General features: G+C 44.3%; 1 protein-coding gene across 1 annotated transcript in view; it reads left to right on the top strand.

Annotated features, from left to right (window-relative positions):
* LOC101527740 (contactin-associated protein-like 5) overlaps positions 1-12,757 on the top strand; it is a 308,863-nt gene that overhangs the window by 278,973 nt on the left and 17,133 nt on the right. The window contains exon 18 of the mRNA XM_058657017.1: positions 6,489-6,619. Coding sequence (XP_058513000.1) covers positions 6,489-6,619 — 131 coding nt within the window. The remainder of the gene's footprint in view (positions 1-6,488; positions 6,620-12,757) is intronic.

Genomic DNA, 12,757 nt, shown 5'->3' with positions numbered 1-12,757 from the left:
TGCTTCTTACACAGTTTTGAATGCCAGATGTCACCGCTATGAAATGCAAAGCCGTTGTTTTCGAATGCTCATTCATTGGTGCACACTGAGTGAGAAGCTGAAGTTTAGCTTTAGTAAGTGCCGTGTTGCTCGGTTCCCTGCTGGGTGGGATTCTCTGTGCTGTGGGGTGAACGTTGTGCAATCATTTCCTGGACTGGCATCCTTGGGACATCCCAGAGTTTCTGTCGACAGCAGTGCTGCTTCCCAAAGCATCTTCCCTAGGTGGTGGATTTCAATATATCATTCCTGAATAAAGGTAATGAGGCTATTAAAGATTAGACATCCACTCCCTCTTCCAAATGGTTCAGCAAATGCTGCTTCCTGGTCCTTCTTCCCTCTACCTACAAAACAGCTTCAGACGTGCGTCCCTTTCTTATCTCCATCCCTTTCACTTTGGGATGCTCTTTGTAACAGCCTACACGTTGGTTTTCCCCATAGTTAATTAAAGAATATACATTTCTTTGTGTTAGAGGTGAGTAGATGAAAGGAGAGACGGAGAGAACGAAAGAGACAGAGAGAGATCGCCCGTCAGTGACCGGGGTGAAAGATCTGGCAACAGGAAGCTCAGTTCAGGTTTCCTGCACTAGTGAGAGGAAGCCGGCTACTTGAATCATCTTCAATCGTCTCCCAGATACTCATGAACAGAACATTGAAACGGAGAGATGGATCCAGGAGACAGAACATGGGTGTTGGTATGGGGTCGCAGACGCCCTCCACGGTGTTGCTATGAAATGGTCGACTTCCACCTTTTCACCGCTGACTTTTAGGTAGCTTTTCAATTCCCAGTTTAGGTTTATCTCCTTGGCATTCTTTCTGTGAGTTCCTTGTCTTTATTCCTGAATGCATTCCTTCGAAGTGTTTCTGTGCACCAAAAGAAGGATTGGCATATTGTGATGCGTGTCTCTTGCTAACTATGGATATCCTGAGAGATAGCCTGTGCCTTTCTTCTCTACCCACGGCTTATAGCATTGTCCCCTAATGTGTGCTGACATTCAGTGTGCTGTGCGCTGATGGGAAATCTGCTCAGGCTAAGCCCTGCCAGGAGCACCACAGACAGGCGAGGGGCTGAGCACAGGGTCCCTGCGAGGGAGGCGTTTCAGCCAAGCACACCTGAATATTTCAGCACATCTGCATCGCTTTAGATTGTCAGCATCCATGGTCATCAAAGCATGAAGATAATGTTCCAACACACGCATGCGACTCACATCAGTTCCAAATATTATAAAATGGTTAAGTGTCACCATCAAGAGCATCTACATTCAAAATCATTTGGATCATAAAAAGCGAGCATAAAATTGACAAAGCGGCCTCATTCTGCGTTCTTTAATGACTAATTGCTGCGTGAAGTCTTAATGACTATCGCTTTCAACCCCCGTCAATCATACGCAAATAAGAGGGGAGGGTATTTAAGTGGGTGTAAATTCTAGTTGGGTCTCAGAAGAAGGGAGAACAGATCTTTAGTAGTTCAATGAAATCTACCAGCACAAAAAAACACCGATAAGCCTCTCCATGGAGCTCTGTGGACTCAACCTTTATACAGGTTATATAAAGACTGAGTTCGGAGGCAGGTGCAAAGTGAGAAGCCTCTTGGTCTCATCTATATGTTGTATCAAATGAAAACCAAAACTGAAAGAAACTCCTTATTTCAGAATTCAACGCTTTGTTTGTTTGTTTGTTGTGCTTTCTTGAAAGAAAACCTGCCATTTCATGAAGTAGGCCATTGGGAAATGGGTCAGACCAGGGCAACAAGGGAGCAACTGGTCTACCTTCATTCCCAGTAAAGTAATCTTTTCTATGCAGATGCTGTTAAGAGTTATGGATAAGGCAGGTTTGGGGATATTTTGTAAAAATTTAAACAGAGGCACGGAAATAGGAGAAGGTCATCTTTCCTTGCTGAAAGGCTTAGAGTAGGGCAGGACAAAGTAAGGCAGAAACTATCGCTGAATAAGCTGAAGAGCTTGGTACCTGCTTGTCACTTCCTCTGAGAGCTTCCAAGGCTGGTTTTTTTTTTTTCTTTTTTGCATAAGAAATAATTGAGCCATAGAAAAGCATCAGAACAGAGCGGTTCTGGGAATGCCTAGTGCCTGGCAGTTGCTGACTCATGAGAAATTCACAAAGAGCTGGGCATATTTTCTTGAGGATAACTGATTCTTTTCAGTTCTAATCTGCCCTCGCCTTGCCCCAAAATAGAAACCAGAAAGAACAACTGTACTGTTGCCCTGATGTGGAAAGGCCCACCTGTTCTTTCGGCTGTTGGGATGTTTTACTGTGGCTTTGATCTGTGTTTCTCAGATAAATGGTGATACAGAGTGCCTTTTCATGTGTGTATTAGTCACTTGCCCATTTTCTTTGCAAAGATTCAAGTCCCTTGCCCGTTTTTTAAATTATAGTGGCTATAGAGTTTTGGTAAATTCTTCGATATTTTGAATTAACTCCTTATAAGACAGAAAGGGTTTTTTTTCCCCCATTCTAAAGCTTGTGTGTGTATGCACGTGTGTGTGTGTGTTCACCGTTTCTCTTGTGGATGACGTTTTTAATTTGAGGTGCCGGGGTTGAGGCTTGGCAGTTTAAACCACCACCAGCAGTGCCAGCATCTCCTATGGGTACCGGTTCCTCTGCTGGCTGCTCCACTTCAGATCCAACTCTGTACAGTGGAAAAATGGTACAGGTGGTGGGAACTCTGCTACCCACACCAACGACCTGGATGAAACTCCAACCTTCCGACCCGTCCAAGAATTCTAACTCAGCCATGGCCATGACAGTCGCTTGAGGAGTGAACCAATTGAAGGGAAATCTCTTTCCCTCAATCCTCTCTCTATCGCCCCTCTTCTCTGATTTTCAAGCAAATAAGTAAATCTGAACATCAGAACAAAAGGAAGGCTTTTCATTTGATGGTTGTCACCTGTGTGTTTTTGGTATTTGTGTCTATGCCTTTTTTGGATTGAAAACCCCCCAAAATTGCCACGGAGATCAGTGTCAAGGAGTATTTCTCGATGTGTCCTGTTAGGAGTTGTACTGTTTAGATCTTATATTTAAGTGTTTACCCCACTTCTAGGATCTAATGTAAGTTGTATGGCATGAGGATGTTCAGCGTTTTCAACAGTATTTCTTGAAGAGACTGTTCTAGTCCCATTGTGCATTTCTGGTGCCTTTATCATAGGTCACTTGGCCATTTTTATATGTGTTTATTTCTGGGATTGTTAATTCTGTTCCAATGGTCTGCATATCTGTTTTATGACAGTATCACACTGTCTCTATTATTGTATTTTGTAAAATAGTTTGAAATCATGGTGTGATGTTTTTATTTTCACTCTTTTTTTTCAAAAGAACTTTCAGCATTTAGGGCCTAATGCCTTTCTTCATGAAGTTGTGTTAAAACTAACACACAGGGCGTATTGCAGTAGCCTAGCAGCTAAAGTCCTTGCTTTGCACGTACTGAGATCTCATATGGGCACCAGTTTTAATCCCAGCAGCTCTGCTTCCCATCCAGCTCCCTGCCTGTGGCCTGGGAAAGCAGTAGAGACAGCCCAAAGCCTTGGGACCCTGTACCCGTGTAGGAGACCCAGAAGGGGCTCTGGGCTTCTGGCTTTGGATCAGCACAACTCCGGCCATTGTGGCCATTTGGGGGGTGAATCAGTGGACGGGCGATCTTCCTCTCTGTCTCTCCTCTCTGCATATCTGACTTTCCAAAAACAAACAAACAAACAAACAAGTAAATAAATCTTAAAGAAAAATTGATGCATAAGGTACAAAAATGTCATCTAGATGAGTGGGTTGACCTTAAGAGATTTAACTAAGGTTGAATGGCTTTATCTATGCTCTTAAGGAATAGTGGGGTTATGCTTTGAGATCTTAACCTAGTGTGATAGTAAGCCTGTTACTGCACGGTGAAATGAAAGTATGACATTGTAACCAGGGAGAAGAAGGAGGAGGAATAGGAGGAAAAGGAGAAAGAAGAAGAAGTAGAAAAGAAAAGGAAGAAAGAAGGGGAAGAATGAGAGGGGAGCTTCGGTAGGGTAGAGTGAGAAATATCAATATGATCCTAAATTTGTTTTGTGAAATACATGAAAATGATTTCAGTTCAGATAAATAAAATGAGTGATAGAAAAGAAAAAGAAAACGGTGTTAAAATTTGAGAGATGACTGAATCTACACATCTCTGAGTTTTAAAGGTGCTGTTGATATTTCCAGAGCAATATGTTCAATCCAATTCATAAACATGAGAAATTTTTCCAATTTTATATTTGATATGAATATCTTAGTATGGTATTAAGCTGTGTTATTGAAAGCTTGAGAACAAGCCTTGGACAGTCAAGCTCAGTACCTTAAATTCTTTCTTTTAATTCAACTATATACTTATTTATTTGAAAAGTAGATGGATATACAGAGATGTGGAGATACAGAGAGAAATTTATCCTCCTTCTTATGGTTAACTCCCCAGATGGCCACATCAGATGGGGCAGGAATGCTGAGGTCAGGAATCAGCAACTGTATCCATGGATCTTACTTGGGTGACAGGGATCCAACAAGTTGGAATGTCATCTGCTGCTTTCTCAGGCACACCAACAGAGAAACAGATTGGATACAGCACATCACGGGTTCAAATCGACCCTTTGGTGTGAGATGCCAGCATCCCAGGCAGTGGCTTAGCGTGCTGTGCCACAGCACCACTCTTTCTGAATTCTAAGTGAAATGATTTCATGTTTTTATCTAGAGGCGGTGTTCTTCAGTGATTCATATTTGTACAGTAGGTGCTGATTCAGGGATCCCAAATATGGATCCTCAACTTCAATTGGGTTTAGGAAAAAGTCAAATTGGATCAAAGAAGGTCTGAAATGGCTAATTCTGAAATACCTAACTAGGTGAGATAAATTGCTCAGTTTTATAAAACTAATGTCAAATAGTAATGTGCACAGATTCTTTTTTTAAAAAAATACTCATTTCTTTCTACTGGAAAGTAAGATATACTGAGAGGAGAAGAGACAGAGAGTAAGATCTTCCATCTTCTGATTCATACCCCAAATGGTTGCAGTGGCAGGAGCTGAACCGATCAGAAGCCAAAAGCCTGGAGCCTCTTCCAGGTCTCCCACATGGGTGCAGGGTCCCAAGGCTTTGGGCTGTCCTCAATTGCTTTCCTAGGCCACAAACAGGGAGCTGGATGGGAAGCGGGGCCACTGTAACATGAACCGATGCCCACATATGATGCCAGCACCTGAAGGGGAGGATTAGCCCATTAAACCATTAAACCATTAGTCAATTAAACCATTACACCAGGTCCAGATCCCAATATTCTAAAATGTACAACCAGTGGAAAGTGGTACCAATGAGTGAGGTGGAGATGAGGGGAAGGGTTGGTTGGTTCAGGGAGGATTAGAGACAGTGAAAGGATGGGGGAGAGATGCCGCAGTGCCTTGGCCTGTCTTTATCCTTGTGGCCACAAGCCGTGACACTGTCGCTCAATACTGATATCTTCCCTGTACATCTCAGGAACAGCGCTTAGACCCCAGTGACACCAGAACAGGCAACTAGCGTGATTGGATTAGACACACAGTGTCCCCTCATGCTGCCAGGTTCACTGCCACCTGACAGTGATGTGAGAAGTTAAGTGGGGAACATTGCTGAGGGAGATTACCAACCCCGTGTGGTGGTGGAATTGCCTATGGAGCAATTCTTTTATATGGAGAGTCTTTCACACTTTTTAAAATTTTGACCCACAGCAAAGTGCCCATTTTATGTTCTAACACACAGTCTCATTTTATCTCTCTCTCTTTCTCTCTCTCTCACACACACATGCACACACACTACATTTGTGGTTTGTTTGTCTCTTGGGATTCTCAGGTTCCCCTTTCAGTTCTGTTCCATTTTGTAAGAAATGCTGATTGAGACCCCGAAAATTGATTGCCACCTATCTGGAAGGCACTTTCCAGTGAAATGTGAGTGTCCCACTGGGCTGCTGAGGGTTCAGATGGGTTGCGATGCCCTAACCACACTGCACAATAATCAGTAGACTTGGTTTCCTTGGGTGAGGACAGCAGCTGGTTCTCCACATCTTCCTTAAGGGGCAGCTGGACAGAGTTACAGCAAGTGATGGGAAATGAAGAGGGAGAGAAGATAACCTCACCTCTACCGTAGTCAACTTTGAACATTGCGGTTGCAAAAGAGGCTTTGTGTTGTGTTGTTTTCGACAGTGACCTTCTGCTTTCTGAGCATGTGGACACACACACACACACACTACACACACTCCCTCACTTTCATTTTGTAGCAGTATTAAAATTTTCTGGTGGGGCCCTGATGAAATTACAGAATTCATGTTAAACATGTGATGGACAAAAGGACAAAAAAGTGAGTCCTGGGCACAAAGTAACAGTCAACTAAAAGACAATTTGATTACACCTTTATATTTTACAGGAACTATGTTTAATACTAGTTTTTACCATTTTTCTTTCAAGGAAGCTTGCAGGTTCGCTATCAGTTGAGCAAGGAAGACACCCACGTATTCACCATTGACGTAGAGAATTTTGCTAACAGAAGGCTGCATCACTTGAAGATAAACCGAGAGGGGAGAGAGCTTACCATGCAGGTACCTCACTTCCCTTTGTCTCACTCAGCCAACAGGCCTGGCCTCATCAGTCAAGGTTTTCTGAGCTTCTACCCAAACACAGAGCAATATGCAGGCATTGCACACATAGCCATGAACCACACATGGGCCAACCTTGGGAGAACTAGAGTACTGGTTACCAAGTAATATTCCCTCTTCTTTCAAGTACCCATAGAATCTTCCATTTTACTAGAAATGCAGATTCCTGGGCAACACATCAGGTATACTTAGCCAGGAAGGGTGGGAGAGGAAGCAAGTGGTACTTTCACTATCTGATTATGCGAGTAACACTCAGGCCAGATCACTGTGATGGATACACACAGGTTTAGAGGAAGTCCCAGCAGGATTTTGCAATGGCCATAGGGAAGGGGTGCCCTGGTGACAGAGAGCAGTGAAGGAGACCAGGGTATGCTTTGGTCTTTGATCCTTAGGTCCTGAAGTTGGGACTCCAGTGGATTTGAAAGTGCACCTGTAGTGCCATGCATCCTGTGAAGTCCTGGCGATCTCCGTTAGAAAGGACAGACAACAGATAGCCACGGGTCTCAAGGGAGATGAGCGAGACACCAGGTCCCGAGCTGTCACCCCATGTTGGTTCTCCCCTCTTAACCATGACAACACTGTCTTCGTTCTCAGGGGTTAACTCTGCTTTCAGAGGGGCATACATACTTGCCTCTCAGCAGCCTTCACCCGCCTCCCTGCGTTGCTGTCCTGCCATGCTGTCTCCATTCTCTTGAAGGACATGCAGAGACCACAATTCCAGCTGAGGCTTAGCCTTCTGTCTCTAGGTTAGCTGTTCTCCACATCAACAACCTAACTCTCTCCCTTGCTACCATTTCCCTGTTTTCTTTAATGCTTCTTCAAAGCATAAAAGATGTCGTTATTACATGCACAAAAACGTAAGTGGCAGGCCTTTGGTACAGTGATTAAGTTCAGTCATCTGCATTCCACTGTCAGTGTGGGTAGATTCTGGCCCCATACCAACTCTTCATTCCACCTTCCTGCTAACACACATCCAGGAAGGACACAGGCGAGCGCTCCAATAATCAGGTGCTTGCCAACGCCATGTGATACCTAGGCTCAGTTCCTGACTTCTGACATGGACCTGTGCCAGTCCTAGCTGTGTGGCCATTTGGGAAGTGGGTCAGTGGATGAGGGATCCCCTTTCCAATGAACCTTTATCCTGTGCTCCCTTTAAAGAAAATCATAAATGAATAAATATGAAAGACAGAAGTGGCAAGCAAGAATCTCACAGGAGGGCAAGCAATCCTACCTAGTTTAATATGCTGTTTCATCTTCTCTTATATTGTAATCCCCAAATCCTTGTGAATGGTAGAACTATACGGAAGATACTTTGTCTCCAAAGTTCACTTTTCTTTTTAAACCACACTGATTAAGGTTCTTTTATTTGGGGCCCGGCGGCGTGGCCTAACGGCTAAAGGTTCTTTTATTTTTCTTTCATTTTTTTCACCCTCTGAGCCACAGTGGAAGAATACTTTTCCAAGCATCCATGGCTGCCTCTTGCAAACTGCAGTATTCATATCATCACCACATTGTCTCTGTATTTTTTTTTTTTTTTTGGTCAAGGGGGGAGGGGCTCTCTACCTTAAGCCTTGGCTTAGTTCTCATTTGCTTGCAGGATGCCACCGTCACCTGCTGTTCCTCCTGCTTGTGTACGCTGCTTGCTCCTCTCTTCTGAGGGTCCTCCTCTTGTCTCTGAGCTCTACCCATTGGGGGATCAACCGATTCCTCGGCTTTCTCTCTGTACTCACTCCTCGACGCATCTCATTCAGCATCCCGTTTGCACATGCCTGCACACCTGTATACATACATTATATACATGTCTGTCATCGATCTATCTATCTACCTATCAAGTCCTTTCCCTGAATCGCCAAGCTACATATCTAGTGGCCTACTGACTATTTGATTGGGAGGTCTGTTGGGTGCCTTGCATGTGATACATTTAAAATGCAATTCTGATAATTCTCTTTAAACATCTCCTCAGTTCTCCCATAATCTTCCATATCTCAGTTAATAGCAGTTCCAGTCCTCTAGTACCTCAAGCTCACTCTCTGTATGACATACAATATCTCATGGATCAAAAGCTTCTGCTTTGTCCCAAGTCACTCCCATCGCTCTCTTGTGAAGCTTTTGGCTACAGTTGCCTCTGAGTTAACAAGTCCTTTCCCTTTCTCTTTCCTTGCAGCCTATTCTTTGCACAGTGGAGAGTGGGAATACTACTACAACTAGAATAATATCATAGTGCTTTAATATAAAAACTCCGTAAATGGTTTTTCTTCTCCAAATAAAATCATAGGACGTCGTAGTATCTTATGAGGACCTTGAAAAGATCATTCCTCGCTCTGGCACAATGGCTCAATAGCTAAATTTTCACCTTGTAAGTTCTGGGATGCCATATGGGTGCTGGCCTGTGTCCTTGCTGCTCCACTTCCTATCCAGCTCCCTGTTTGTGGCCTGGGAGGGCAGTAGAGAATGGCCTAAAACCTTGGGACCCAGCACCCAACTGGGAGACCTGGAAGAAGTTCCTGACTCCTGGCTCCTGACTTTGGATCAGCTCAGCTCTGGCTGTTGTGGCCATATGGGGAATGAACCAGTGGATGGACAGTCTTTCTGCCTCTGCTCTCTGTAAATCTGATCTTTCCAATGAAAATGAATAAATCTTTTAAAAAAAATCCCATTTCTGCTCCCTTCTCATGATTACCTCCCTAATTCATTTAATAACTTTCGCTTTAGGAGTTCAGAAACCTTGTAAGGTGCAGGGTTCCTATTCTGAATATGATACTAGCCTAAAAGGCTGTTCATTGTATGTGTGCAGGCTTGGTTCCTTTAGAACTTAGCCAGCTCAGAAAGTCATGGAACATCTCGGATGCCCTTCCTTTACACAGCAGCCTGTTCCCTTGGCTTCACCTCCACGTCCAATTGCCCCCATCGGGTTTATTTGATTCTGTTAACACTGAGCCCTAACAGACAACATTTCCATTAAATTTTCTATCATGCTTCCCTCTTAGAGAGTGTACAGTTTTTGCGATAATTTTAATTTTTATTGCTCTAAAATCCCTACATTTAGAGTGACGTCTGCTATACCACACGTGCAATAAGTACTGGAGAATGTAATGGTTGATGCCCTTGAGATTTGCGATATCCCCGCAGAGAGCACTGGCTTTCAGTCGGGAGAGTAACAAAGCTAGATTTTCACTGTCATAGAATCATGCATTTGGGAGGGGGAAGGCGTGAAGCAGGGATTCTAGTGGTCCCAAGGATAGCAGAGAGACAGCCGTGGAGAGGAGATAGGGAAAGAACCAAAGTATTGACTCAACTTTGGGATCCAGGTTGTCAGAGTACTCAGGACTGGATCTCCTTTGTCTCATCTGGATTCAAGTTAAGGACTGACTGTCAAGTTTAAACTGCAAGCAGCAACTCGCAGCTGAGCAGAGTTTACCTCCAGTGTTTACTCCTGAAATAAGTGGAGGAGAAGTCTTCTGTACCAGTATAGTTTAACATCTGAATGGAGGGGAGGAAGAAAAGACAATCCTGACATGCCATTGGGCCGTCTTTGCTGAGAAGCTGATGGCACAAGGATGAGTGTCCCAGTGGACATTTGTATCTGTAACTCCTTTTCCTTCATTCTTGATATTTTCTGCTTCTTTCTTCTACAAATTGAAGATACAAATGGGAACATTAGGGCCCAGCGCAGAGACTAGCAACAAAAGTCTTCGCCAGAAATGCGCCAGGATCTCTTATGGGTGCTAGTTCTTATCCTGGTGGCCCTGCTTCCCATCCAGCTCCCTGCCTGTGGCCTGAGGGAGCAGTCATTGATGGTCCAAAGCCTTGGGACCCTGCACCTGCACAGGAGACCCTGGCTCCTGGCTTCAGATTGGCTCAGCTCCAGCCATTGTGGTCATTTGGGGAGTGAATCAGCAGTTGGAGGATCTTCCTCTCTGTCTCTCCTCCTCTCTGTATATCTGACTTTGCAATAAAAATAAATAAATCTCTAAATAAAAACAAAAGGAAACATTAAGGGCAGTGACAAGTGTTGCGTTCCACTTCCATCTAAATAATTTACAATATCATTTACCATCAGCAATAAAAACCCATTTAGTAAGAACAGACTATCTCCAACATGCTGAAGAGAGCAGGACAAAACCGCAGTAGCGGAAGGATCTATCCACCTTCTCGGTTAAGATCAGCTCAACGGCACAGTAGCAAAATAGAATTATTTTTCTTCCACGCCCACCTCCTCAGACGATCTGCGTCTCTTCCTCTCCTTCCTGGAATGAGATGGGGAAGAGTGGTCTGCTCTGCACCAATCCCTGATTCAGGCGCTGCTGGGAACCATTCAGGAAGATGGGGCAGTGTCATTGACTTCACCAGCGGAGCACAGCTGCTAGAAACCCATCTTCTCACAGACCCCAGCTGTAGCTCCCGTGCCTCCTCCCATGGGCTCAGGAAGGGCCACTTCGAGCCTGGACCTGCCTTCAGAAACAAGAACTTTTGGAAATTGGCGGTTATTTGAAGGCTCAGATGCCCCCCCACCCAATGTGATAGCAGTACAGGTGAACTTCAGAGCCCTTCTATAAAGAGAATCAGTAAGTGAAACCAGTTAAACCAGGCTAACCAAATGTCAGTACAACACAAAGATGCAAAGTAGGAAGAATCAGCATTAAAAAAAAAAACCAACTAGATAACTGTATTTTTGGAGGTGGAGGGGGATGAATACCCCAAGACCAAGAGGGGGCATCCTTAGAGGGAGACACAGTACTGTGAATTCATGCCCCATCACTTTTGCTGTGTGATCCCAGGCAAGCTTCCATTCTGAGCTGCTTGAATTTCTTTGTCTACAATTCTGTCTACCTGTCAGGGATCCACCTATCTAACAGGTAGAAGTACGAAGCAAACCCTTGAAAGCTAGTGGTTAAAGACGCCCATGTCTCATATTTGAGTGCTGGCTTTCATCGCCCTGCTCTAGATCCTGGTTCCAGCTTCCTTGTGATTTCGACTCTGGGAGGCAGCAATGCCAGCGGCAGTGACTGGGCTCTTGCACACACACAGGGGACCTGGACTGTGTTCATGCCTCAGAGCTTTTGCACAACCTTGACCCTGGCCATTTCAAAATAAATAAATACATACACAAACAAAAGGACAGATAAAACTAAGATCATTCATGTTCTATAAACTTTACGGGTAGGAACATAGTTCAAGAGTGAAGCATGAAGCCCAGCATTTAGGGCATCACCTCAAACACTTTATTTCATTTTCTTCCCTTTCCTCATCCCATTTAAGGCTGGACAGAGTCATTGGGCATCCTAGGTTCTGAGACGAGCTAAGATTCCCTAGTTCAGATTGCAAACTTCAGCTATTCCAAATGTTTGAAGAGTCATGGTGCTTTATCCCTAGACAAGCCACCAGTTGTAAGTAGAAATAAAGTAAATGCTGGGCACAAACGAGTCCAGCCAAATAATGACTCTCGCACTAACTGTTTTGATTATTGCGTACCCCATGCCGTAGATTGACATCCTAAGGAGTACTTGTAGTATCCCATCTCCCCCACGTTTGGTTGATTTACACAGCACATTACTTCGTTGTCAACCAGGTAACGCAGCCATTGAGCAATAATCTGCGTGCTACTGCTCTCCCTCTTCTCCAACTTCCTTCTCTCCTCCATGGGTGGTTTGTTAGAGAGATAAGGAGCAGGCAAGTGCCCCCAAAACATTACGGCAGGGCAGGAATGTGGGCACTCAGGAGTGGGCACTCAGCCATTTCATGTGTGATCTTTTTGGTACAGATCTGTGATGTTCAAGGAATCAGTTGCAGATGGACTTTGGCCTTCCGGATAGGATGACAATGGATGAAGCCAAGAGAATTTATCTCAACCTTCAAGCCTAGTAGTCCCATCATTCATACTGTTCTCCCTCGGGAAGAAATCTTTATCTACATCCTTCCAGAGCAACAGAGCTGCAGAGGGGAGCTCTGTTGCTTACATGGGAGGGACATTTGCAAAGAGAGCTCATCTGTAGTTCAAGGAGAAAACTCATGTCAAGGAATGAACCTGCAGCCGTGATCATCAAGCAGGTGGTGGGACTGCAATCAATAGCAGCATTTCAT

The sequence above is a fragment of the Ochotona princeps genome, chromosome 29, assembly GCF_030435755.1.
Source record: "Ochotona princeps isolate mOchPri1 chromosome 29, mOchPri1.hap1, whole genome shotgun sequence".
Classification (NCBI taxonomy): Eukaryota; Metazoa; Chordata; class Mammalia; order Lagomorpha; family Ochotonidae; genus Ochotona; species Ochotona princeps.
The sequence above is the reverse complement of the archived record's forward strand: the minus strand, read 5'-3'. Positions and strand labels throughout refer to the sequence as shown.